General features: G+C 44.2%; 2 protein-coding genes across 4 annotated transcripts; one reads left to right on the top strand and one right to left on the bottom strand.

Moving 5' to 3' along the window:
• Positions 1-60: 60 nt before the first annotated feature.
• naa30 (N-alpha-acetyltransferase 30, NatC catalytic subunit) lies at positions 61-7,549 on the bottom strand. The gene is made up of 4 exons (XM_063496518.1): positions 6,508-7,549; positions 5,681-5,804; positions 5,416-5,471; positions 61-3,704 (listed from the first exon to the last, which is right to left on the bottom strand). Exons 1-4 carry the CDS (start codon positions 7,336-7,338, stop codon positions 3,567-3,569), a joined length of 1,149 nt encoding a protein of 382 aa, XP_063352588.1. The 5' UTR covers positions 7,339-7,549; the 3' UTR covers positions 61-3,566.
• Positions 7,550-21,698: 14,149 nt separating this feature from the next.
• On the top strand, positions 21,699-26,519 carry LOC134643593 (homeobox protein OTX2-like). 3 transcript variants are annotated; one of them, XM_063496043.1, is made up of 4 exons: positions 21,699-21,793; positions 24,207-24,304; positions 24,554-24,705; positions 25,116-26,519. In XM_063496043.1, the coding sequence occupies exons 2-4, from the start codon at positions 24,208-24,210 to the stop codon at positions 25,740-25,742; spliced, it is 876 nt and encodes a 291-aa protein (XP_063352113.1). In that variant the 5' UTR covers positions 21,699-21,793; position 24,207; the 3' UTR covers positions 25,743-26,519. The 3 variants fall into 3 exon arrangements, with proteins under 3 accessions (XP_063352113.1, XP_063352112.1, XP_063352110.1); XM_063496042.1 differs by lacking the exon at positions 21,699-21,793 and adding an exon at positions 22,693-22,771; XM_063496040.1 differs by lacking the exon at positions 21,699-21,793 and having other exon boundaries at positions 23,867-24,304.
• Positions 26,520-27,990: the final 1,471 nt, after the last annotated feature.

Raw genomic sequence — 27,990 nt, forward strand, 5'->3', positions numbered from 1 at the left:
CAGCAGACAAGACAACCCAGTTTTACAGCATTAAAAAAAAAGAAAAGAAAAAAAAGTCTAATAATTTATTTCTGTGTTCTTTTTCCACATTAAATAAAAGCTATTGGACATTTCCAGATCAAAAATAAATCAATAGGGGACAGGAAGAGGAACAGAGAAAAACAGACATGCAAAGAAAAGAAAAACAAAACTTTTGCTCTCCTCTTTTCACACTTCGTAGATGGTAGTGGAAAGGCTGCAGAAAGCCCCTGTGGACCAGCTGCTTGCTTGTGTGGTTTTGTGTCACACATCGACTGCCAAAACAAATACTAATAATAATTATCTGATCAATGAACTTACGTCAACTGAGAAATTAAGGGTTATAAATTTAGGATTTCAGTCACCCGAGGTCATGACAGCACAGTGGATGATCAGGATGAGGGGAGGGGGGAAAAAAAAACAACAACTGTTTCTGATGTCATTTCAGGGCAAAACTGAGTCTCTGAGAGAAAACTGGGTAATGTATGCAACGCCACAAGGCACAGCTCCAAACTGATTATTGATGACGAAGCCCTTCGGTGTGTGAGCGTGATCTGAACACAGCCACTGTGGCAGGCTTTAATGCCCATATATACCCTAATGGAACCGCGACAGTTTGGCATGACTGAGGCAAAAAGACCCAGTTCCTTCAAAACTGAAAACACCTCTGTTGAAAGAGGGAGATGGGTGGGACCTCCAGAATAAACCACAAGTAGTTTGATAAAAATCTAAACAGTGTCTGATGAGCAGCAAAGGTAATAGTTGGCGTTCGGGGATCTATAGATTGTTTTTGTACTTTCACATCATCTCTGGATGGGGTTAAAGTAGCACAGAAATTAAAAATAAAAATCAAATCAGATAAATCAACACAAATCGCCCCAAACCCAACAGATGACTCACAAAAAACAAACAAACAAAAAAAAAACATGCTTTCAATATATTCAATGAATAGAACAACACTCGTATACAAATCTGAAAAAACAAAAAACAAAACTTGTCCATTGTTCCAAATGCATACAGACACAAACTTACATAGACAGACCATTATGTGGGTGGTGACTCTGTAAACATCTACTCTCCCTTCCAGTCCTCGGCTCCTGGGGTGTACCAGCTCAGCTCAGTGGTTGAAAAGGGGGAATAAACCCTAAACATGAACAGAGACGCATAGTGTTGGCTAGCGTATCCATCCCTAATACATTAAAACTCCCTGTGAATGTTTGCTGAAAGCATGTGTCTGTTCTGGTGTAGCAGATTGAAAAAAAAATTTAAATAGTGCCACATGGCAACCCGCTGTGGTGCTTTCTACTTTCAATATTGTGGAGAAAAAGCACACAGATGCCCAATTGCATAATTTGTTCTTGCATTTGCAACCTGTGAAAAAAAGAGTTTTTTTCGCCCATCAACAACCACTGCAATCTGTCTTTCTGCCTTCGCTACAACACCAAGCACTAACCCTACTCCTGAAAAATAAGGGTCCACTTTTTTTTGTTCCTTCCTGTATCTAACAAGGAGTTCTTGTTGTCCTTATAAGGCCAGAACAAAATGGCAGCACCTTTTAGAGGCTCTGATTTTCCTGTACGGGGCAGGGACAGGGTGGGGGACTCTGAAAGTAGAGACGTAAAGGTCTAACAGAACATGATCCACACCATTGTCAAAAACAGCAGGAGACACACATTCATACTCACGCATACACACTGCAGCAAATTTCCAAAGAAGTGCATCTGAGCTTTGTTCAAGCGAGCTTTCTTTGCTGCTTTAGTGTGTCGTTGGACCGCCCGGGTGCATCCGTTCGCAGGAAAGGAGATCTTAGAATGTTATAGCGAGGTTGGCGGTGCATCGAGTTAACGCGCCCGGGAAGTGCATTGTGGACTCGGCCGCTTGAGAGCGGCATGAGGTTATACAGGTGTCAAGTAGACAAATGGAAACAAAGTAAAAGTGAACAAAAGAATAAAATATGATCTGCTAAGAATACTTCTCAATTTTTCGCTTTTTTTTTTTTAATTTCAATTGCACGCACACGGCACACTCATACAGGAATCCAGCATACGTAACACTTTGTCTCGGATCTCGCGCTTTGGTGGACCGGAAGCGGCTGCAGAGGTTTGCCCACTCAGCGGGCAGATCGCTGTGGCCACGGCTGTCGGCGCTGATAGGTTTGAGTGGCACTCACGACGAGGAGATTCAGGCTAATATTGCAAATTAGTAGGAGAGGAGAGGAGAGGTCAGACCACACCATCATCGGTGAGGAGTCTCTTTTAAACATGCTGTATTCTCCTTTTTGTTTTGAGAGGAGGGAATTTTCTAGTAGCTGACAGTGCATTTGGGGGGGGGGGGGGGGGGGGGAGAATAAGTTATGATCTGCAAAAAACAAGCAAACAGAAAAAACTCCTCACCCACATCCTGTCTGGGTTCGACGATGAAGACACCGAGCTTAAAAAGGTCCACGAGTCGGGCAAAGTTTGAGGTGCTAATGGAGTGATTTGTTTCAATCAGCTGGCGCAGAGCCAACATGCGTACACAAACACAGGATGGGCTTCTTGGAGAGGGAGTTGGGGAGGTGGGGATTGGCCTCAGTCTGGGTTAATTGACAAGCTCTTATTCCCGCACTCACATTGAAACAAAAAGCATGCATATCTTTACAGGCTTCAGTCCTGGGGGCTGAGGCAGGTGATGGAAGCAGCAGCAGCAGCAGCAGCAACGGGTGGGGGGGTTTGCTGCACCTGCTGGACAGGATGGGGAGACAAAAACATACCAAGCACGCGCAGTCATACAAACGTGTTCTTCACTCGCTCACAGTGAAACCAACGGCAAATGACAAAAAAAAAAAAAAGCCACTTGCTTTCTGAAAAACACCAGGCGGTACAAACGCACAAACTATAGCTTTTTCCGTCCCCCTGCCCAACATATAAGGTTAAAAAATGAGAAAACAAAACAAAAATGAACTCCACAAATATCTTCCCAGTCTGTGTTTACCGCTCCACTTCCTTGTTTCATGTGGTGATGATTTTTTTTTTTTTTTAAGTTTTTTCCTTGTGTTTTTTAAAAGTCTGCTTTGTCCCGGGTTCTGCAGGATTTTGGTGTGGTGCCTTGTCCTTTTTGTTTTGTTATTTTTTTGTAGCGGGTGGGGGGTGGAGTCTGGATGCACATCCTCACTTGAGCTGCCTCACACCTGGTTGAACAGGCGCCCCCGAGCTTCCAAGGTCGCAATGTCCCCCATTCAATGAGGTCACCCTCACTCGCCCCGCCCTCGTCACAGAAGGCAGCGGGAGACCCCCCCGTCATGTAACACCTGGTGGGATTTCAGTCCATTTCTGCCTAAACGCTTGTTCAGAGGTCAAGGATAAAAGGAGGGTGTGTCTGCTTGTTTTATGCATACTTATGTGCATACTCCTTGGACACAGGTATATGTGTAAGTGTGTGTGTAGGTGTCTGTATGTGTGACTATAAGAGTGAAATGACCAGGGCAGAGCTGAGGCCGTCAAGCTGATAAGTGTTCGAGGTGAACAGCACCTGCTGTCCCGTCCTCCTCCCGTCCCTTCTGTTTTCCGCTAGCGGAGCCACAGTTTGAGCCGCAGCGCATCCACTCCGTTCAGGTAGTATCTGAAGAGCCGCTTGTCTCTGACAAAACCCAAGTTTTCGTAGAGCTTCAGGGCTGATTTGTTGGTGATCTCAGTCTCCAATACAACCTGGGAACACACAAATGAATGTGTGAGTGAGCTGACTGAATTTTGGAGCCTGTATTTGTTATCTGGTCGTTCGTGATTGTTTGGACTTGAACTCTTTACCTGAAGAATAAAAAAAAAGTTAACAATACTGAAAAAGAACTCGTTTGCCATCATAGGATCAACATAAAATTTCCTCTCTTTTTCACCATACACTGCCTTTACTTGGACCCAGTTTTTCAGCCATTTGAGACTGATTTGCTGTTAAACAAACCTCACTCCCTTGCTCCAGGCCTTTTCTAGACAGGAGGGCTGATCAGTCACCGCTGTGGTGGTCCTCAATATTAGCCACTCTAACCAGAACAGATGAAAAGCTGGTACATCTGCTACTAATTTGAGCAACAGCCCAGTCCAAGACAGTGGAGGTCCAGCAAATCCACAGGATAAGACTTCTATAAACATTGCAAAGAGCATAATTCTCCCATATTGGCTTCTCTTTATTGGACCCCTGTTAAATTCAGAATTAAATTTCAAATCCATCTCCTCACATACAAGGTCTTGAAAAATCAGGCCCCATCTTATCTTAACGACTCTCAATACAGCACTTCACTTCGCTCTCAGACTCCAGGCTTACTTGTGGTTTCTAGGATATTTAAAAGTAGAATGAGAGGCAGAGCCTTCAGCTCTCAGCCCCTCTTCTGTGAAACCAGCTCTCAATTTGGATGCAGGAGACAGTCTCTACTTTTAAGTTTAAGATTTCCTTCTTGATAAAGCATATATAGTTAGGGTTTCTTCCTGTTAAAGGGGAATCTTTCCTTCCCACTGTCACCAAGTGCTTGCTCATAAGAGGCTGTTGGGGTATTTTCTGTATTGAAATTAACAGTTGAAATATTTTCAGGGGACAGCAAACACTTTAGATATTGATATGCACTTGTACAGTATATAGTGACAGCGTTTAGAAACTATACAACTGCAACAGTGACCAATAAATACTCACACAACTCTAAACCTACCTTACTTGTGTGTTATATGTTGGTAGCTAACAAGCTTTAGGTACAATATTTAAGTTGCTATTGCAAGTCACTGCTTTCATAAGAGAAGATATTTGGACAGAAAGCACGAGCACAAGACACTGAAGACCCACCCCCACATTTGCTTGCAGTTACTTGTTCTTTTTTTAAATAAGTAAAAACATATCCTATAAAAACATGTACCGTTTGTGTGTACACATTCAAAGCACTGGATATTGCTGGGTTGTATCAGAGTGTCAGCTCTTTGGTCTCAACCAGCAAAGAGACTGAAGAAATCGTAACGCTGTATCACATGTTTCATCTTCTAGAGGAATTCAAAGTCTGCAAAGGAAGCAGCGTGAATGTTTGGCTTTTCAGGGAGAGGCAGAGCATATGAAATAGTTTACGGTAGAAGATCAAGGTTACCAGCTAGTTTAGATAAGTGAAGGACAGCCCAGGAAAACTGGACCTTGAAATAAAAAAGGCTTTAAACAGCTATAAATGTTCTCTCTTTCGGTTTGTGTTCCTTTCAGAAAACCTACAACTTAGAATGGAATGCCAACAGAGTAACATGTGTTTATACTACTGATTTTATGTAGGATGCATATTTTCACAGTACGACTGAATACGCTGGCACTCTGGCTTGAATAACGGCTCTTATGTAATGTGTGCAAATGTGTTAAAGTTTGGTTCATAAACAGTGCCACTGGGTCTAGCTCGCTTACCTCGTCGCAGTCGCCCTCCACCATGGCATAGATGGCCTTTTTCACCAGATTAGTACCTGAAACAAAAGAGTGAACTCTAAGTAAGAGGCTAAACCCATTTATGGCCTCCATCTCCAATATATTAAAGTATAATGTTACTCATCACTCTGAGTGCAGAGTCTATCTAAATGGTGCATTTGCATAAAAAGATTTGGTTGCCCTGGACAGCAGAGAAGACGGTGAAGGGAGAGACTGAATATTCTGAAGAGGAGCGCCGAGATCTCACCGATGCTTTTCCTTCTGTGTTTCGAATCCACGGCCAGCATGGCAATGTAGCCTCGACGAAACATCTTCTTATGCATGTCAAGCTTACATACAATGGCTCCGACACACTCCTGCTCCACCATGGCCTGCAAGAAATGCACACACAGAGCAAAAAATACACGCTCAGTGGTTACGAGTGTCCACTGGGGTGGCCGCTGACAGCCTAGCAACCGTTCCTCTGAAGTTCCTGTCATCCTGCCAGTTCAGCTGGCTCCACGAGCTGACCTCTGACCTTTTTTTTTTTTAAATAGCACTTCCTCTTCTGTCACATGTGGTGATCAAGCCAAAACTGGAAATGGGATGTTTTGGACCTTGATGGCCACAGAATGAAAAGAAGGCAGGCCAGTGTTTTCAAAGCAGAAAATGCTACCATGACACAGCACATGCAGAGGAAAACCTAAGGCACATTACTCTCTGCTAACACTGACTATTAGGATTTTATAATTGCTTTACGTTACAAATCTGTACATATATGAGTGGGCTGGCACATTTCTTGATTCATTAATAACCTAAAAAACTGAATCAATGTTGGATCTGTAACAGCAGAAGACAGGTTGTTTACTGCCTGCCAGCAGTAAAATAGAAACTAAGCTTATGAACTGAAATGTTATTGACATGTGTGTGCTTTAGCTTCAGTACACGTCAGCTCTGACAGCCTTGGATGTACAGTGACATGTGGTGAAAAACAAAGCTGTCACACCCAACTCCTATAATGCTCCTGCAACTCAGAGTAACCAGTCCGAAGTCAGACTTCATAACTGTGAGCGGTGCGTTCAATCTACTACTTACCAGAAAGCAGAGCTGCGGCCAGTTGTGGATGAAGTACCTGTACGTGTAAATTGAATAAGGCTCAGATAAGTCCTTGGTGATCAGTCTCATGATCCACGGCATCTGAAGTTCAGACTCGTAGCGGACATAGCGGATGCCGTGGTTCTCCCCGGGGGAGCCGCTCAAGTCGAGCCGGGCGAGCTCCTCGGCCGGCGGTTGCTGCAGGTCAGCCTGGCTCTCCTCACCGCCGGGCCCAGCAGCGTCCGGCTGCTCGTCACTCGAAGGTCTAGAGGGCGGCGTGTGGTCCAACTCTTTCCCCGCTTCGCAGGCCGCCTCAGCTGTAGTGAAACCCGGCATCCCGTTCACGCTATTGTTACCATGAGGAGAGTGACTACCGTTTTTGGAACAGGGGCTGTGGCCTTCGTGTTGGCAGTGCTCACTATTGTTCCTAGCGGCAGGAGCCTCCTCGTTGCTGCCAATGCTGTTGTCACAGTTGTCTACGGACGATCTGGGATTGTCAGGCCGGCTTCCTACGTGCTGGTGGCTGTCAGGGTCCTCTGAGGGGCTTGCCAAGCCGTTCAACTGCTGCTGCTCTCGGGCTTGCATTTTAAGGTGAAGCGCCGCCGGGCTAGCTCGCGCTAGCATGTTTTTCTGCTTCTTCTTTACCGACCTTTTGACTTCGTTTACCGACTGAGACTTCGTCCCTGTACCGGCGGGCACACACTGCTCCCCGTGGCACGCCGGCTCTCCGTCTTCCACCGCCGGCTCCGCGCTCCCAGCCGCGGGGAAAGGAGGAATTTCAGCCGGGGATGCAGGCAGTGCGCTACTAGGCCCAGGCGGCACTGTGGCCATCCCACTGCATTAAGGTGGTGATTGACACTTGGAAAACGTTGAACACAATTTCATCCACAAGGCGAAGACATATACAACCAATATACGAGCTAGTTCATCGAATATTGCATAAATCCAGGGTTTTCTGGGGCGATAACGTTTCCGCTGGCGATGGTTGTCGCTGCTTTCTCCTCGATTTCCCTGCTGCCGCAAAGTGCCGTCGCAGCAAACGCCATTGCAACGGCATTCATACACGTTTTACGACAGTAGTGTAACGCATGACTGTTGCACGGTTTTCCCCTCTTCCATTACCCCCTGCCCCCGAGGCTCGTTTTGGTTGTCCTTGCGCCTTGCGAAACTTTTATATTGTTTGTCAAATTTATCTAACCAGTCAATATTGACATTTACCTCCTTCTGTTCGCCTTTATGTTCTGTCTAGTTTAAATTATATATATGTTTGTGTCGTACCCTGCATTACCAGACTGTACTCACAACATTGTGGTAATGCAGACCTCTTCAAGACTGGAGAAGTCAAAGGTGACTGAAGAAGTCCTTGTGCTGCCCTGTTAAACCCAAGAACATGTTCTTCCTTACCAGCAGAGGGCGCCAAACCGAAACTTTAGCATATGGAATAGTTTTGTAAGCGCAACAACAGCAACACTGCGTTTTCTCCACAAGATGTCGCCATTCGACCAGTTTGTCGCTTCATCCTGCAAAGTAGGTGCAAGTTTGTGCGCGTATGTCCAGTAGTATCCAATCATGGCCTACTGTCCTTTCCAGAAGCATACTGTAGGCTGCTGTTAATTCATCATTCCCAGGATGCTGCGAAGCAAGAAAACCACAACACTGCAGTTGTTCATATTACACATAACATGATAATAATACATAATAATAATTACATTTGTTTTCTGTTTATATTTACATTTAACCATTTCCCTTAATCTGCTAAGGAAGATATTCATATTCTTCTTTCACTTTTATTACGTTTATTTCCTTTTAAGGTTTCATTTTCCCCTAACCTTTATTAGACACAAAAGTACAGAGAGCTGACAGAGAAGCATGGAGAGAGTGGAGGGAATGACATGCAGGAAATGGTCTGGGGCAAGCCTCAGTAGCAGCCTTTGGCATACGGATCACCTGCTCAACCGCAAAACCTATATACATTTGTCTTTGTAATCAAAATAGTCTAGGCTCATATTAGAGGAATAATCTCCAGATAAAATTTGCCAGGTGCACAAGTCTAAGTCATGAGTTTGAGTATTGGAGCAGAGTTTGTGATATTGTGTGCCATGAAACCGCTCCAGAAAATAACAACCAAAAACAAAAATTTTACAGGAGGCAGCAGCCTGCCTGTGGAGAGCGAGAGGAGAGAGACTGTGTGCCAGCATAGGAAGGAGAAGACAACAACTCAGAAGACTGCACAGGGGTCCTTCCCCTGTTACACTGTGAGGGTGAACACAAAGTGTGAGGTCACTGAAACTCAAATGTAGTGACAGGAAGTCAACTGATTCTGAAAAATGTTGTTACTGTACTATTCTGTTGCACACAATAGGCCATGTTTTATTACCAGAGTATCTGTTTCTGAGTATTGATGCTCCTCATGCCCTGTTAACTGTGTTGCACATCTTTGTGTGACCGCATGCTTTTCCCCTCACAAAACACACAAATTTAGGTAATCTTGAAATCAGCATGACATTACAGAGTATTAACTTTGATATTTTTAAAATAGCAGTACAGTGCTCTAATTATTCAGTGTCAGCAGGAATTCATAGGACAAGAACTTCAGGAAATGAGAAGTTGAATTATGCATTTCTAGTGTCCACACACATTCTGACCAAATATTTATATATTTGGACTCCCCTTGTTTGTAATGTTGTTTTTGGTGGTGATGACTTATTTATTTGAATCAAAGGTTTTGGGTGAGTTCACTCTAAGAGCTGTAAAAACTGTAATACTTAGCTCTTGTCAAAGACATAAAGCTTATCCTTTTCACAAGGTGTTCTTTAACAAGATAAATGAGATAAGATGTGTCTTTTAACAAAAACTTCCAGCATCTCAAAACAGACAAAATGGGTGAAATCAACCATCAGTGTATGTGTTACATCTTCATCCTTTGGCTGCTACTTTTTAGGGGTCGCCACAGATGATCATCTTCCTCTAACTCACCATATCCCTACCACACTCCTCTGTAACACCAACCCTCTGCATGTCCTCCTTCACTACATCCATGAGCCTCCTCTGTGGCTTCCTCTTTTCCTCCTGCCTGGCAGCTCCATCTTCAGCATCATATTTGTCTTGCCTGCCAGCACCAAAGTTTGCTTTCTTCTCCTTAAAATCCTGCTTTTTCTGTAATTGATGGTCAACATTTTGCATGTTTCTTCTTGCTCTACGTCTCTCCCTTACCTCAGGGTAGACCTTGACAGATATTCCAGCGTTTTCTCAGCCTTTCTGGCAGATTTCTTGCAACATTTGTGCTCCTCTCAAGTGGAGGGAATTGTTCAAATTAATTCAAATCTGCAGCAAAAACACTGTGACCTGCTGTACCTTTCCAAAAATCCTTTAAATCACACATCAAAATTCAGCTTCTGTGTTGATGACTAAATAGTTTCCACAAGAGACATATAGGTGTCTTTCCTCTGCATCCATATATCCTTACTCTTGTTCCTCTCAACTTCCATAAATATGTTTTCCAAAATTAATATTATTGGCTCGCACCTGTGGCCACAGCACACAATTTAAACTATACTGCACATGAAAGTTCTTTATTTTGTTCACAAAGACATGCCCTGTGGACAGTTTTACCAAAACGAGGCACGGATTTGAAAACCGTCATTCAAACTGGCAGTATTGCTCTGTAGCGCCCTCCAGCTGTAGCTCCAGATACTCTGAAGTGGATCGCTTTCCCACAAAGACACAGTTGAGTCCAGTCGGCCTGCCACAACCAGACCATGACACCAAAGGTCTAAGTGGGAGCGCTAGATGCTAGAGAGCCTGACTTTGCTCTTTCATGCTAACACAGATTGATCTTTCAGTCGTTGTCTGTCCTACACAGCTACCATGAACATACGTGAGTTTTGAAAGGGAGTCATATTTTATGTATAAATATACATTACAGAGAAAGAGGCCGAGATAGGAGGGAGAGAGAGAGAGAGACGTCTCTTTTAAAGCTAAGCCTTGGGGCTGAGAACTCTCTGAAGAGCTGGAATCAGACATGCACAATCAGTTCCCCTCTTCAAATCTCCTTTGCAGGCCTATCTACTTGAACAGGCTTCTCTTAATTACTTTCTCTATCACTTAGACGAGCCGTGCCTGGGACGAGGAGCAGCAGCGTCTCTGCCAGAGACATTTGGCTGGTTTGAACCCATATTTTTATAGGCCTATCTTCTTTCTCACAAGCCTGTCCCACACCTTCTCCCCGCACCACCACCACAACCGCCACCGCCACCTTTCTTCCCTCCTTGCCTTGCTTTCATTGCACGCTGCTCTTGTCTTTCTGTGGCTCTCCCCTATTCCAAATATCTCCAGGGTGTCAGTTGCGTCATGTGACTGGTGCGCTTGTGATTACAGCAGTTGGCAGACGTGCTAATCTATGAGGAAGAACCCAAAATATCTGGAGAAAAAAATGACAGCATGTAAAAGAAGCATAAGGTCAGTATGGAGATCAGCGGAGAGCGAGAACACGGTAAAGACAACTCAGGGTTGACACTGAAACCCGAATTCCCTCCTCTTTCAAATCTCTCCGCCTGTCTTCCTGTCTGTCTGAACCGCTCTCAGGGGCTTGAGGCCAAACTTTGGACCCCCTCCTCCCTTCCTCTCTCATGCTCCTGCCTGTCACATTGGCTTGCTCTCCTCACTCCGCTCACTTCCCTGTGTCCTCCTTCTTCTTCTTCTTCTTCTATTTTTTTTCTTCTCTTTTTGTCTGGCGTCTGGTCCACTAGAGCTGTATTTAATTAGTTTCTGTTGGGTTAATTAGGGGCTAAAGTTAGGGGGTCGGACCAGAACAAAAGCGGGTCAGGCTGGACGGATGCAGGTGCTCAGGAGTGGTTGCCAGATTCCACCGTTCAGATTAAGATGGCCTTGAATTGTCTGGAGTATTGGAGAGCAGGCGAGCCACTAGTAAATCGCAAGGAGGGGAGGTTTTCCACCTCACACGGGATGGTGGGCTCCATATGTACCCACGGCAGCGTCACCGTTCTTGTTTATATGAATTTCAGCATCATTTCTACGCGTGTGCCACGCCGGCATTCATCGCAGAGTTGGTCCAATGTATGGCGCGTGCAAGTGATGTCCTCGCCAGTCTGTTGTATGTTCTCATTCATATCACTGCCCGCCACCCTGTGCCCCCCACCCCCAACCCTTTTTTTCCCCAGCAGTGCCAGCTATACCCTGCTCCTTTGGCTTGCGTGGAATTAGAAGAAAAATATGTGAGGAGGACATCAAATGACCAAACCAAGCAAGTGAAGCATACATAAAATGGGCAGCGGCAGCCTTTGAAGTGTACATCAGTGGCCCGAGTGAAGTGATCACATAAATTAAACGCATAAAGACAGCAGTGTAGATGTGAGTATAGACTGCTGCGCTTTCATCTCACCTGTTTACTAACTGTTCTTTTTGGCACATTGTTTGAAACTCACACATGCTGCATGCAACTCACACATTGCAAAAGTAAAAGAAAGACACCATTCGACTTTTTTGAAAGGGAAGGAGAGGAAGAGGGAGAGGAGAGAGGAGAAACGAGAGGAGAGGGATCTCTGGCATGGCTGGAGCCCCTCAGTGTGTGAGGGTCCTGGGGCCCTTTAGACAGGCGCCAGCCCAGCAGGGAAGCAGAGACAATCACGCAGCACCAGATTCAATGCACAGAGATTGAGGGATGGGAGAGAGATGAGGAGTCACAGAGGGGTGGATTGAAGGGGGAGCGGGACAAAGAGGACAGCTGAGAAAGGTGGAGGATACGACAAGGAGACGAGTGGGAAGGGTCCAGGTAGAAATCGAAGGAGCGCAGAGCGAACAAACTAAAAAGAATTGGATGGAGAGGGGGAGAATGACAGCACAGATCAAGAGGAGAAGTAAAAGGAAGAAAGAGCGAGCCTGACAGAGATAGCATATATTCCCTCTGTAACAGTCTTTATCACCAGCCCAGATCGTGGCGTATGAACAGTGATCCAAGTCAACCATCTGCTGAGGCTAGATAAGCCTGGGAGAGCTGGGTATTGAGCTGTCACTCAGGGAGGAGTGCAGAAAAGGAAAGAAAGGAGGGGAGAGAGAGAAACAGAAGAGAAATAAAGACGGGACAGGAGAGAGATGGAGAAGAAGGAGGGAGGGAGGGAAGGAGGGAGGGAGGTGTCTGCGCAAGGTAGGAAAAATGAAAGGAGAAGATTTGTGCAGAGTGGAGAGCACCCGTCTTGTTAGAGAAAGACTTAACGTCAACTAGATGTCCGGCCCCGTCCCGTCTGATCTCGAATAATCCTTCAGTTAATAAGAGGAACAATAAAAATGTTTTCTTTCTCGCCAGCCTACACGTCCCACACACACACGTATATCACACTGTGAGACGCATCGACTCACATCACTCCTCATCACGCTAATGATGACAGGATGTTTGTTTGTTTTCTGTCACTGGCAGCATGTGCATATTCACATTTGTCACGTTGTAAAGTTCTAATCACGAAACAGGGCTTCTTGCCATTTCAAACAAATCTGCAATTCGCTTATATTAATGTGCAAAAATGTGCGGGGGGAGCTGTGTCCCCGTGAACATCACCTCCATTGGTCGGGACGATCCCAACATTGGTTTAGGGCTTGATGAAGCCCTAAAAAATAAATTCTGTCCTCATTTACTTGATGTTTGTTTGATTTCCTTCAAGTGAATCAATCCCAGTTTTATATGCATGGATCTGTGCATTTATGCTGCGATACCCTGGTAGATATAGGGGGGTGAATTAAGGCCAGGAGGGGGGTCAGGCCCGGGAGTGGGGGTTAGGAGGGGATTAGCTGAGGCCGGTTGGATCATTTTACAGCCGGAGGACCCCCCCTTCACCCTCTGCAGTCTCCTGGACAATAAGGATTAAACTCCTCTTGTTCCTCAACTCTGGAAAACGGCAGGGCGACAAAGACACTATTCCTCCTGGGTCCCCTGGCTGTGGCTGGGAGCTAAGGAAAGGAGAGGAGGGTGGGAGGGAAGAAGTGATGGAGTGAAGGGAAGGAGGAAGGGAGGGAGGAAGAGGCAGGGGGTCCGTCATAAAATTAATCCCTTCACAATTTCCTCTGGGTGCAAAGTGAGATATGAGGCAGACATGTCTAATGAAATGCTACAGTCATCTAAGGACACAGTGATAAAAGCATATATTAAACTAATGGAGCCCGTCATTAGTGGCTCTATTAAGCGGATCGAGATAGTGCGCTCTCTTTTGGTGATCTGCGTGGAAGATTAATCAATTCTAAGAAAAGCCCACCTTCTCACAGTTTCCTATTTTAATGCTCTTGGCATTTATGTGGCAATATTTTAGTTACGTTACCCATAATCCTCAGAGCCAGAACTATTCACTATCTGTTGTTTATATTACTTTTTTGCTCACTTTCATGCTTAGCTTGGGACACAGACTGGAATCGTAGGTAAACAGCCAGCCAGGCTCCAGATGAACGTAACATTCATATTAACACACTTATAAAGCTCAGTCATTAATGTATTAAATCCACAGAGTGTATATAAACAGTGGGCATAGCCAGGTCACATGGTTTTTTTCCCCATTCTGATTGCCGCTTTTTGAAACCAGACATCTCCAGCATGGGATGGATCTAATCTGGCCGCATGCTCATATATTAGCCACTTCTTGATCACAGTGAAAGTTTATTATTGTTGCCCTTATGAAGACTCACGGAAATCATAATATACAAAATGAACATCATGCTGTCGTTCATATGACGTCAGAGTAGCGATTGAAGTTCGTCAGGAATGTCTTTTACTGGTACTTACATCTTATTTCTTAAATCTGCACAAAAACTTTAGTCTAAAAAATTTTTCTGCACTGTTAGTACCTCAACAGGTCATTTCTATGCTTCCGTTTTTCTATAGATGGAACAAATACAGTATAAAGTGATGATCAGCTGTGTCTTATAACAATGCCTTAACTTTAAATTAACAGTACAATGTTCAGCAACTTCATGGTAATAAATCCCAAAATGTCTACACATGCTGTCAGATTGATACACATGTTTCCAGTCTTTTTCCTGAGCTAAGCTGGCTTCCAAAATGTCAAAGCTATTGATTCCAAATTAAATCGCTGGACATAAATCCCAGGTGCAATATATCATTTGGGTCCTCTGCGAATAAAAAAAGTATCCCGAGCTAAATAAGTCAAAGGATAAATCCTGTGTAAAAGCCCAGTGTTGAGCACAGTGCGATCATAGCCTGAGGCATGGCGATTAGGAAAGCTTAGATGTCAAAGAGTCCACCCAAGGACGTACTACTGGGCTCAGTTTGTGGCACGGTGCCCTCCTTGTTTGCACTTACAATTACTGTTTCGTCTGCTTTGGGGATGAAGGACAAAAGTAATTCTGTGATGTTGTGATGCAGAGTATCCAATTTACTGGTCAACGACCAAGTGAGAGGAACATAAAAGAGAAAGACAAAAGAAACAGAAGTCCATGGGTTTTAATCTGAGAATAAAAAAAAGAAAAGAAAAAGAAAGAAATGAGGGAGTCATAGAAATGAAAAGAGAAAAAGGCTGAGGAGGAGGGCAAGCAGCACAACAGAACCAGGGGGAGTAAGAGGAGAGGAGGGGCATTTCTTACAAAAAGGGGTTTCTTTTTTTTTACTTATAGGGAAAAAGAGCAAAAGAAAAGCCTCTTCTTGCCTCCTGGATGCAGTGTCAAACCCAATCAGTGTCTGGTCTGGCAGTGCTGCTTGTCTCCCAGGCACCAGCTCACAATGGAGGAGAGCCTGGGCCGCCACACCTCTCACTTCCAATCTGCCTCCTCCAGGACAGGCCTGAAAGCGGGGAGGGACAACAATGCACCTCAAATGTTCAAATTCTCATAAAAAAAAGTGCCTATGTGGTGAGAATTGGATTAGCTAGTAAAAGAAAGAAGAAAAAAAAAGCACTCTGGTAGCTTTAGATCAGTTCATGCTGACTTGGACAGTTAATATCAGTTTTTATTGTTAAAAAGCTGGAATAAGTGGGGCTTAGGATAAATGTCTGGGTGTAGGTAGGGGTATTGTTCTTAAAGATTTTCCAAGCAAGAACGGGGTCTTAGTGTCACGGTGTATATACGTAAAAGCCAAACACAAACATGGATAAACCGCAACGACGATTACAACCACCAACAATCCCTGAGCTGCGGAGTCCTGTGCTAATAAACGTGAGCAGCAAGGTCTGATCCTTAAAAACCTCGCCACTCAAAAAAAAATGTCTGTTTTGAATAGACACCCCCTTAAATGGTATTGTTGAGCAAATCCGGTATTAAAAGGAAAGGGTTACTCTGCGTTTAGACTCTTGAAGACTTTAGTTAAGCCAGTGCCGCTGCCACTTTTGCAGCGCGGGCTTCATCGGGCCCGAGTAAACCCGTCTCTCGGTGGCGATTGGCTGAAGGCGAAGGGGCCATCTTTTTCACACGCTTCATCCCTCGCCACCACACCAACCCCAAAGCCCCCCCTTTCCTCCCAACACCCTCGGCTAGTGTTTACCCGTCATCAAACAATGGCTGGTTACTGGCAATTAAACAGCATTTTCTGAGCAATCCGCTGCTCTGGTCTAATGGCATTACTGTTGGATGATTCAATCCTTGAATAGTCAACAGGATTTTGCCTCTCACCAGGAAAAACACTGCTTCATCGAATTACCCGTATTACATAGATTTACCCAAAGCTTATGATTCAGGGTTCACAGATTACCGCTTTTCTAAAGATGGCTGGAGAAAGGCGCGATAGGCTGGGAGAGTGATGACTCCAGTGCCTCGAAGCTGGCCCCTGCCTTTCACTGGCACACTTTTCCCCAGAAGGCTGCTTATCCAGAATGCTTTGCAGATTTGGAGAGATTATTAATTTATGTGAATGCAAACACTTTTCTTTTGTGCTTCGCTCTTCTTGCTTGAACTTTATCATCTTAGACGATGCAAGCCCCAGTAGCACACAAGCACAACATACACACAAGTACAGGCTAGACACAAAGATATAGGAGCCAAGCTGCACATTGTGCCCTTTGACCTTCCGTGGGTCGAGTCGAGCCGGGCAGCTCGAGGAACCGGGAAGATTGGCCAAGTCCATTATCTCACAATGAAGGGCTAATTACCAGGCCTGCAAGCCTCAAATCACACGGCAGCAGACTGCCTGTCTCTGTCCTCCGCTCACCCAACATCTTAATTGCTCTTTTATTCTTTCTCTGTTTTTTACTGTGCCTCTCTCCCCGACTCACTCCTTCGTCGCCTCAGCCATTTCACACATAAAAGCAAGATGCTAATTGCCTGCTATGGAAATATTGGGCCTGTGATTAGCCAGGCAGAAGGTTTGGCTGGCCTGTCTCTGTGTGAAACAGTGTTGAGCCAGCATGCCCGATGCAAAAAAAAATTAAAAAATAGAAAAGTGCGGTAGTCAGCGGTGAAAGGAAATTCATTTTTTCCGTCACTCACATGCGGAGCAGGGTTGAAAGCACGAGGACTGTTATTGTGCTCCAGTGGCAATTTGTCAGACTGCTATGTTGGCAAAAAGTTGACAGAAAATCAGCTTGAGCAAAATTACAGAGAAGTTATTTCAATTACTTTTAGGCTAAGTTGGTGTTTTGCTGTGACATTGACATTATAAGGTTTAAATATTTGGACTACATTCAGTTAATAAAGAGGTGGGGTTTGGGAGTGGGAGGGCACCAGGTTGATACACATGATTGATCGTGTTCAGGTAAAGTGTTGTTATCTACAATGAGTAATTCACCCGAGGCCTTTATTAAGTTCTCCCCCTTGTGACCCTCTGATTTATTATCTCATTCACTAAGTAGTTTGCTGATAATGGCCACACATAATCATCTAACAAGACAACAGGGGTTTGTTAATGGACTCCATCTAGAGACCCATATACATATGGAAATGAGACCCAGTGGGGGAATTTGCAGGACCCACTTCCAGCTTCTGTGCTATCTAACAGCTTATTTTCAAAATATTTTCTCCAGTTAAACCTCAACATGGCAAGGAAAATGCATTTTGTAAGCGTGCGTGCATGTGCTTTGTCATATTGTATCCGTAAACTAGCTAAACACAGCTTCCTTGGGAACCTCGAGCTCTTTTCTGCGCACTTCAAATTGTGCTTGGTTATTTTGATAACTCATTCAAAGAAAGTCACCTGCCATTTGACCTTGGTTTTTGTCCCAACCAGCGCTCTTTGAAAACCTTGGCGGATATTGAAATGCTCTTTCAGACAAGTTCTCTTTGCAGTGGCTCCTCAAGAGCTTTGTCCAAGATGTTGGAAAAGCTGGAGATGGTGGTGAGGGGGGAAGGCTGCTTTTTTCCCCAACAGTGGCAGCAGTGGAGTGGCAGTGGCAGTGCAATGATTGGTGGTGACGGCGGCAGTGGTGGTGGGGAATTTGGGGACAGAGAGGGGTGCAGGTCGGCTGTTCAAAGGCTGGCTTTTTACATTGTTGGTCAGTTGGGGATTAAGGTCCTCTGTGCAGCAGAATAGCCCCTCTAATTAAAAAGGATAAGAAGGCAGAAAAATAGCGAGAGGCACGGGAGGAAGCAAAGAAAGAGGGAGAGGGGAGAGCAAATTTGCAGAGAAAAGAAAGAAAAGAAAAACTGTTTTCAGTGTCACTCCCGCAGCCGGGCCCATCAATTCAGACTGGATTAACTTTACACTCCTCCTCCCCATTTCTCTCTGCCACTCTCTCTCCCCAGTCTCTTTCTATCGAGCAGTTTCCGAACTTTGCTCTCCACATGCACTTTAATCTTTTGAATGCATGCTTTCAAAGCATTTAGTTGACCTCATAAAGAGCTACACCTGTATATTTCTGGGACAATCTTACAGGAAAACTTCACGTGTCATAGCTAAAGATGATGTAACAGTTTACCTATTATAGAAGCAAAACAAACCAAAACCATAGCCAGGAGCTAAAACCAATTACCAGCACCAGTTTCATTCTGCTAAAGGCTTGAATTTGTGTGTTAGGCTGCATTGTGTGTTTGCTGCTCACTATTTGCCATCATCAGAATGTGAATAGAGAAGGCTGTGTGCTGTGCCCCAGATGCTGGCTGTCAGTAGGTGGGCTGTTTGCCGTGGGGATGCCAGGTTGTGTTTTTGTTTGGCCCTCCTCTGTCCCGCCTGCCTCCCTCCCCTCACCTGGTGGGGGGTCCTGGGCTCCTGGGGCCAGTCCCTGCTGACCAATACCCAGGTATGAGGCCTCTCAGTTTGGCTAACACTATAGCCACAGGCCGTGGGAGGTTAACGAGGTACCAGCAGGCACTAGGCGTTCAACTCTCCCATGGGGAAACCACAAGTGGTGGATGTATCTCAATGAAGGGCATGAATATGATGTGATATTAGCTATGACAGCCATGAAGCTGTGGACTATAATGGGAAAATGGGAATACTGTGCTGCAGGTGCAATATGAAGTACGGCACTGACACCAAACTATCAAAGAAGAAACTCCAGAAAGTCATTTCACCGGAAAAGTACATGTAGCCAAACCACGCTAGCATTTAAAGGTGTTAAAATTTTATTTAATGTGTTGTTGCAATAATTGGATTTTGTCATGTAAATCTGAGCATGGCAACAAGTCCCCAGTCACACAGGCCTGGAAACTGGTTCTCTACCATCTATCAACCACTGTTTGCTAGGGAAAAATGTGTGCTCCCTGACCAGCTGGCAAGTGCTTGTTAGAGGTTGATGGTAGTTTCTGGGAAATCAGCTGCCTAAAACACAGTCCCAAAGGCCTAAGGTCTGATCAGTGGTTATGTGTATTCTCTAACTGGGGGGCAAACGTGTAATTGCAATTCCTTTGGTCACTAGTACCTAGCTGTAGTCACTCTGCAATTTGCTAACTACTAGCTGAGCAGTAGTAAACTTTGTCTCTGGTTTGCATCCTGTAAGTTGTACTACCACTCGGCTAGCAGTTGGCCAATGTTTGCAGACAACCCAGCATCTTCCATGCAAACTACATGGAACTACATGAACTCAGCAAAACAATCATAAGGAGGTTTTTGATGTAGCACCATCTTTGGTGCCAATTTTACCTGGCAACAGCCAGCAACCTCTAGCAACTATTTACCAACCAGTTGGGGAGCAAACATTTTTCTCTCCCAACCAATATGACACAAAAAGCTCTATACACTTTTTTTTTTGCCAGTGTGACTTCACATTTGAGTTGCTGGAAAACAGCTCCCCCTCACAGGATAAGAAGGTTTTTGTCTCTGTTGTTCAGCTGCTGCCCAGAGCCTTCTGTTAATACAATAGTTAAATATCGAGGGACGCTCGGTTTGTCTTCTTGTAATCATCAATACATGTATGGCTTCTTCCACAATGCCTATCAATAAATTTATCATTGTCAGGTGCAGATGGCAAAAGAAAAAAAAAATCACGATAATGTCATTATAGTTTCCCCCCCATCAGTGTGTAACAGATGGGATTGACAGAGTGGGCCAAGTCATTGATTTGACCTTGATTTAGGCCTAGACCACTGAAGTGAGAGGTACTCAGAGGAAATAAAGATTAAGAATATTAATCCATGAAGCGATACAATTTGGTATATTGTGTTTACATCATGTAAATGTTACATTTACCCCCATTTATACCCCATGAATTAGGAGAACAAACTCTTTCATTAGATTGTGATTATGATATTTTTAAACAAATGTTTAATATTTAAAGTCTGTCACCGTGATGTACAAGGAACAAACAAACGGCTGCTGGAAAAGAGAGGTGGCAGCAGCTCACCATACTTCCCTCATGCCAGCATTATCCAGTACACTCTGAGAGAGAGCAGCGTTGCAGTCCCACGATTCTTAGCCTTCAATTCGTCTCCCTAACAGCAGGAGAAACCGTGACTGCGTCGATTCGCCGGGAGACAGGGGGAGGGCATATTGCCACAGACATTAACAAGCGACTTCACCTTTTAACAACCACGGCTCCGTTTAGCTGAAACGCTCCCCAGGGCTGTTAGATATTTTCCGATGAATTATATATCAGAGCTGAAGATGAAAGGACTCTGCGTGAGCCAAGAACATCGCTGTGGGACAACAAGGAGACCAGATATTTAAGCCCGGTGAGGCTGTTTGTTTTAGCGTGCATCCATGAAGGCAGAAAATGGGAAAACTCCACGGCCTGCAGTGAAACTGTATAAGCTATATAGAGATTTGGAAAGATCCAGAAATGACCAAAGTAGGCACTTTTTTTTTTTTAAAGGCAAAATCACGGTTTTATTTATTTATTGTTTTTAAAGCCTCTATGCAAGGAACTGACACGAATGGTGCTGAGATTTGCTGTAGCAGCACACAGAGTGCAGGCCTTATTGATTTCAGGCTTGTCTAACAACCCAGCAGCCTCGCAGTCTGTTCATCTGGCACATAGACTCCTAATTAGTTGTCTAACCTGCTGTTTGTTTGGGAGCATCAATCAAAGCCTTCATTTAGGGATGAGGAGGCCAAAGTTTTGTCGGAAACTGATGATTTTTTTTTTAAATCCAAACCGAACTGGGATCCAGGATTAAGCCCGAGCACAACAGATGAGCGAAAAGAAAAGAGCATAGAGGGATTAGCTTTAGTGGTAATCTAATCCCGAAATGCAACCTGCACCTCCTTCCTACAACCACAGATTTTTTTTAAGCACACACATTGCTCTGGATTTGACTGTAGGGAGTGGGGGTGCAAAGTTTCAGCCAACATTTACATTTATTTTTCCTTCACATGTTCTTCATTGGGTTACACAGAATCAAACCACAACAGATCTCTCCGAAATTATTATTATTATTGTTATTATTATTATTATTATTATTATTATTATTTGTTTTTCTTATTTTTTTAAAATATTTTGTCTTCAGCCTCCATGTCAAACCATTTACTATAATTATGTCATAATAGCACAGCTGGTTTATTGTAATATTTGATGGTCACAGAACGGATGGCAACACACCTTAGCCCATAAATACCATGCCATATTTTACCTGTGTCAAAATATATCGACGTATATGTAATTACATTATTTTTAGTTCCCTTTGCTGGGCATCAGCGATGCTTCTGAGCCAGCAATAGGCCACTTTTCTCCAGCTGCATCTTTTGATACCCCCCTGCCCATCATATTTTGTCTCATTTCCATTGGCTGCTAAAATTCTTCGCCCCCTCCATCTCTTCCTTCCTTCCTTCCTCTCTCTCTCTCCCTCTCACACACGTTCTTTCAGCATAAATACCGAGCATCTCTCGGTATTATCCACATCCAAAGGTTTACCGCAGGCACATAAATCCTTCACAGGCCCATGACCAAAAACCGAGCGCCTAACAACTGAAGTAAGTGGCCCATTTAACTTCCGCCGTTAATTTAGATTGACTCTATTTATTTATTTTTTTAATTATTATTATTTTTAATTGACAATGAAAGCCACTGGGAGCTGCTTGCCATGAAGCTAGCCTACAGGGAGATAATTGAGGAGGCGTGTTCAGGGGGAAACTTTTTTCCCTGTCTTGCCTCTGCCGGGCTGCACGCCTGAAGCAAAGACGCAGTGAGCCGAGGAATAGCGGGACAGTGGAGCAGTCCGCAACTTGTGGACGTTTCAGTAGAAGCCTTGGATAGAATTAAGCTTAAACACATCGAAATCAGTTCGTTTTTTGTATCTTATTCAGGGGAAAAGTCCCTCAGATTATTTATAATAATAATAATAATCATAATAATAATAATATAATACAGCTTTAATTACAACCTGCCTGATTTGTTTTTTTAAACTTCATAGCAATGCATTAAAAAAACCTTTGTTTATTAATAATAATAATAATAATAATAATAATAATAATAATAATAATAATAACAACAACAGAGGCCCACATGAGCGTTTGTCAGTTTGGGAAAGTGAGTTGTGCGGCTGGTTGTGATGGGGTTTGGGGGTAATAGGGGGGGTGGTGGGGGGTGTCTGGCAGTCAGCTGGTCTGATAAATACAATGCCAGTCTTTGTTTTATTTTCGTGACGCAGAAAATTAAGGAAGCCTGAATGCGGAGTCGTGGCTGGCGTCCTGTAATCAGGCCAGCGCGTGCCGTCCGGATTATCTCGTTAATTTCTTACAGAAGGAAGAAAAAGGGGAGGAAAAAAATATACCAGCCAATAATAATTAAATATCCAGGCAGGGTATTTATTATTGAACGGGGTTGAAATAAAGCGACAGATTGAGCACAGGAGTGGCCGTTATGTTGGCTGTATAAAAACGAGGGGTCCGGCTTTATAGAAGAGAGGAGCGCCCCGAGTCCTTGTAAAACTTGTAAAACTTATTCTACAGGTAGGTGTAAGTGGAAACGAGAGGCCTCGGAGCGGCTGCAGATATCTGCGGAAGTTAGCCCAATATATTACCAATTAATAAAATATTAAGGTGTGCTTAGCATCTAATCAAAGAGTAAGTATGTCTTCAATAGGACCCTCGAAGTAAAACGGTCATATAATGCAAAATGTTTTTTCTTTTTTTTCTTTTTTCTTTATTCGATTTTTAATTTAATGTATTTTTTATGTTTGTTTTTATTTGTGCATTGATTTAATTTCGTGTGCTTTTGTGGAATGTCAACAGAGTTTGTTTTTGAATGCCTAGAATAATTTTTTTTTTAAAATAACTTCCACGTGAGGTTGAAATTAAAATGCTATTTTTTGGGGGGTGTTGTTGTTGTTGTTGTTTTGCTCGTAAAGTTTACCTCCTCTAAAATGATTGACCATCAACAGAGAGGGCTATCTCTTTGTTTGTTTAGATTAAGTCCTCCTCTCTAATCAACACGTTTCGATAGTCTCACCTTTCCAAATCTAATTACCGGGAGCGATTCATTAAGGAAAGAGGGTGTGTGTGTGTGTGTGTGTGTGTCTCCATACTCCAAGGAGGAGTTTCAACCTTCACTTTGTCTCCGTGTTTCAAATTATCTGCCCTTCGTATTTTAATGTCGTTACATTTGAATGCTCACGGAGGTTTTTAATGGAAACAAACAAAGGGCCGGTATAAAGAAGTAAAGGTGTTCGGTTGTGTTTGAATGAGCTGCTCAGTTTGCAGCGCTGACTTCTTTTGTTTGTTCCCTGAAGGCTTTTGTTATCAGCATTACTTATCGGTCAACACTGGGCTTTGTCTCTGCAAATGTCCCCCAATCAGCTGTCTATTTAGCTTCGCCCAACCTGTGGGTCTATGCTAATTGTGAGCCCGGTTGGGGCCCAGTGTGTGCGCGCATTTTAACGACAATGTTTTGTTTTCGGTGGGTACTAGTAGAGGAGGAGCGGAGTGTGTTTCAGGGGTGGGGAGTTGGAGGGAGGTGTGTGGGGCGGGGCTATAGTAGCAGTGTGTGTGTGTGTGTGTGTGTGTGAGGAGAGGGGAGGCACTGTGTATGGGGGGGTTGATGGCGTAAACGCTTGTCAGCCAGACAGAGCATCTTCAGTCTGGTACGGACAGCTGGGGGTCTCCACTTGGCTTTAAGAGCACTGCCAGTTTAAGAGGACGCCCACTTCTTTAAACCCGGAGCTGTGCGCACGGAGCGCGTAAAAATTAGCGGACTGATTTCAAGAACTCACTTTAAAAAGAAAGAAAGAGGGCGAAAAATGGTTATGTCTCACTTCAGGTTCGCCTGGACGACTTGACTCAGTAAACAGAGACGCGACCGGATTTTTAAAAAAAATAAAAACAACCCTCTCTTCTGAGATATTTTTTCTTATTTCTTTCCATTGGTGCTCCTTTGACCGACACTCAGCATGATGTCCTATTTGAAGCAACCGCCCTACACGATGAACGGACTGAGCTTATCTACCTCAGGAGTGGACCTGCTGCATCCTTCCGTGGGATACCAAGGTAATATACCCTGTAAGCCCGCAACCACTTCACGATAGAAAAAAAAGCTGTCTCTTAAGGTGTCCAGCAAGTTTAAAACATTTAACAGAGTGCTGAGTTATCTCAGCTGAAAACGCTGATAGTTGTATTTAATGCTCAGGTGAGGATACGGAACAGGCTACATTTCTAGGTGAGAAGTTGCTGGATTCAAATCGTGCTAAAAGTCAGGATGTGCCAATAATCGCTGTTTTTCTCCCCATTTCTTATCAGGAACCCCCCGCAAACAGAGAAGGGAGAGGACGACCTTCACTCGGGCCCAGCTCGACGTGCTGGAGAATCTGTTCGCCAAGACTCGGTACCCGGACATCTTCATGAGAGAGGAGGTGGCCTTAAAGATCAACCTGCCTGAATCCAGAGTGCAAGTAAGTCACGAGCATAACTGATAGCGCGAGCCTGCCGAAGGAGGTCGATATTTGGTAATTGTGTCAGTGAGAGGTGAGAGAGGCTCTCCATTCACAGGAGAGGTTGACAACAACACCTCTGAGGCTGTATTATTACTTTCTCATTTATTCCCACTGGGAATGTGCTCAGTTGTAATTCTAAAATAGGCTATATTTTTTTCCCTCGCATTTCTATTTAATTATGGGCCATACTACTCCTACAGGGAGGTGAGATAATGAGAAAAACAGCTCATTTTTGTATTTACCCCATTGCGGTTACGTGTTCAATATTTTAATGTGTGAATTCTTTATTTATTTATTTTAACATTATATTTCATTATTGCATTTAAAAGAAAATGATACCTATAATAATCCCAGTAATTCTTTCTCAGGTGTGGTTTAAAAACCGACGGGCCAAACATCGCCAGCAGGCCCAGCAAACCCAGACTGGCGTGCAGAACAAGGCTGTCAGCAGGCCGGTGAAAAAGAAAGGCTCGCCGGTTCGAGAGGCCAGCTCAGAGAGCGGAGCCAGCGGCCAGTTCACGCCGCCTTCGAGCACCTCAGTCCCGGCTGTGAGCAGCAGTGCGGCTCCCGTGTCCATCTGGAGCCCTGCTTCCATCTCCCCGCTCTCAGACCCACTGTCTACCTCCTCCTCCTCCTGCATGCAGCGCTCGTACCCCATGACTTACACCCAGGCGACGGGCTACAACCAGGGTTACACGGGCTCCTCGTCCTACTTCACGGGGATGGACTGCAGCTCCTACCTTTCGCCCATGCACCACCAGCTCTCCGCCGCAGGCTCTGCCATGAGCCCCATGAGCAGCAACGGGGTGTCCAGCCACCTGAGCCCGGCGTCGTCCCTCTCCTCCTCGGCGTATGGACCGGCGGGGCTCGGGTTCAGTGGCTCTGCAGACTGCCTGGACTACAAGGACCAAACAGCCTCCTCGTGGAAGCTCAATTTCAACGCGGACTGTCTGGATTACAAAGACCAATCAGCGTGGAAATTCCAAGTGTTGTGAGGGGTACAAAATAAATGGACAGCTGTCGTTAACTGCAGACTGTACAGGCAAATTAAAGCCCAAGGTTTGGAGAGGCAAGTGTGGTGTTTCCCCCCTCACACACCACCACGACCAGAGGCCCTAACTTCTACCTCGGGGCAAAGCTTAGACGAGGACTGGCGGGCGGCTGTCTCGCGTGTTGGGCTAACTTATTAAAAATACACTGACTTCTTAACTTTGATCAAGGGAACGGAACAAATTTGTTAACCAAAAGTGAGGAAAAGGATCAAGAGATCGAAAGATCCGAATCCTAACTTGGTTCAGTTTGAGGGACAGGCCATGTTTTCTCCTTAGCTACTTAAAGACTCCCATCTTGTCTTTTTTGTTTTTATTATTAATTTTGCTGGATCGCTGAAGAGCCCCTTTGATGAAAGCGCTGCGCAGGAGAACGTGTGCTTGCGCTGTGAGTGAGAGCAGCTCTGAACATGAACCTGGATGCACTATTTAATTTATGAGAAAATATGTGGAAGTTACGAGACAATCAGTCCATGTACGTGTGAGCATAAAATCCCTGATGTGTTTATTTTGCCCTTGTGTCTGCATTTTTTTTTGTACAACCTGTATGCAATTGCGCTTTGCGCAAAACCCGTGTGCCACGAGCCAGCTGTGAATTTGATAGTTTTTTTTAATGTCTCGGGTGTTGTTGATAAATTATTATAAGGAGATATTAGTTAAATAAAATAGGGAGTGCACGATGAATGAAGCAAGCAGTGAGGAATTTCACTCGAGCTGTAAAGGGCGGGGGGTGGGGTGGGGGGCAACAAACGAACACACTAAAATCCCAATAAAAACAACTTCAACTGATCCACCTCGGCTGCACTTGTGCATCCATCTGATCCATTTCTTGTGTTTCTTTCTTCTTTTATCACGTGTTTCATCGAGAGAAAAAAATCCAGTATTCTATCGCCTCCGTTTATTCAGTTCAGACATAAATGCCATCGTTTGCAGTTAATTACCTGACTTGTGGTTTCTTACTGCTGACCACAGCTGCCTACACAGTTCACCGTGTCTGTCACAACTACCCGGGCAAGGAGGGATTTGAATTATGACAGAGCTATGTTAATCCCGTCTCGTGAAAGCGGGTAATCCCAACATTTTCATTGACGCGCGCCACTGGCCCGTTCACACGGAGAAATGTGACACGGGCTGTGCTTGCTCAAGAGTCCAGGGGCAAACACGAGCTTAAAGACAGGTTGTGCGCAAAATGGTCCGTTAAACATCAATTTGGTTTGGAGGGTGTGTGTGATCATCCGCTGAAACGCCAGTGCAAAAACAAACAACACAATAAAATACTCCCCTTCCTTAGAAATGAAGAAAAAAGGGAAAAGTAGTTTTCTTTAATTGAATATGCTGTAGGCCCAAACTCTGGAGGGTTTTCTTTAAAGACTGTATTTAGAGAGCACACATGACTCATTTCGAAAATCATATTTACCCACAAACGCTTTTATGCTTTCCTTGGTTCCTGATGAAGTATCCACTCTCAGTACGGTGTTATCACAGCCAGCATCATGTGCAGCTGCTGACATATGGGTTTGTGTATAGTGGTCTTAAACCTATAGCCAGCCGCTTTGGGGTTTCAGGAAGAGAGAGCCCGTGCGTGGATTAAATCATAGGAAGGCTGGTGTCACTCCTCTAATTAGGATGTGACATGAGATGTCAGAAGCTTCATTGAAATCTGTGGCTTTTTGCTGCCACTGAAGGGTTTTGTATTATTCAGTTGACCCCCAATTAGCACTAATTGATGCGCAATTATGCTTCCGCAGAGGAACAAATGCGACTGCAGCCTTTTGAGCGCACGATAGGAATGACAATTCTCTTATCTATTTATTTTAAATACCTGTAACACTTTAAAGCTTCTGTGTTTTAATCAGATCGTTTGTAAAGACAAAAGGCTTGACATTAGCACAGGCTCTAAAACCTAAATGCAGACGACATTCGTAAGATAAATAATTAATATTTTTAAAAATGTAGAACAGCTGGGAAATGATGAGTTGAGGAAGAATAAAATTATTTATATGAATAGGGACAAATCATAATATGAGAAATGTTGACTATAATTTATGGAGAAAAATCCCGAAAATGAGGTCTCAATATAATTCAATCCACGTTTCTATAAAGAGTTGAGCTCCTGATCAGTTCTCGGATTAAAAAAACCCCCCCAAAACAAATCAGTGCAAAAACCTGTTCCTAATAAATTGCAGTCTGGATT

Source organism: Pelmatolapia mariae, linkage group LG15 (assembly GCF_036321145.2).
Source record: "Pelmatolapia mariae isolate MD_Pm_ZW linkage group LG15, Pm_UMD_F_2, whole genome shotgun sequence".
NCBI classification, from domain to species: Eukaryota; Metazoa; Chordata; class Actinopteri; order Cichliformes; family Cichlidae; genus Pelmatolapia; species Pelmatolapia mariae.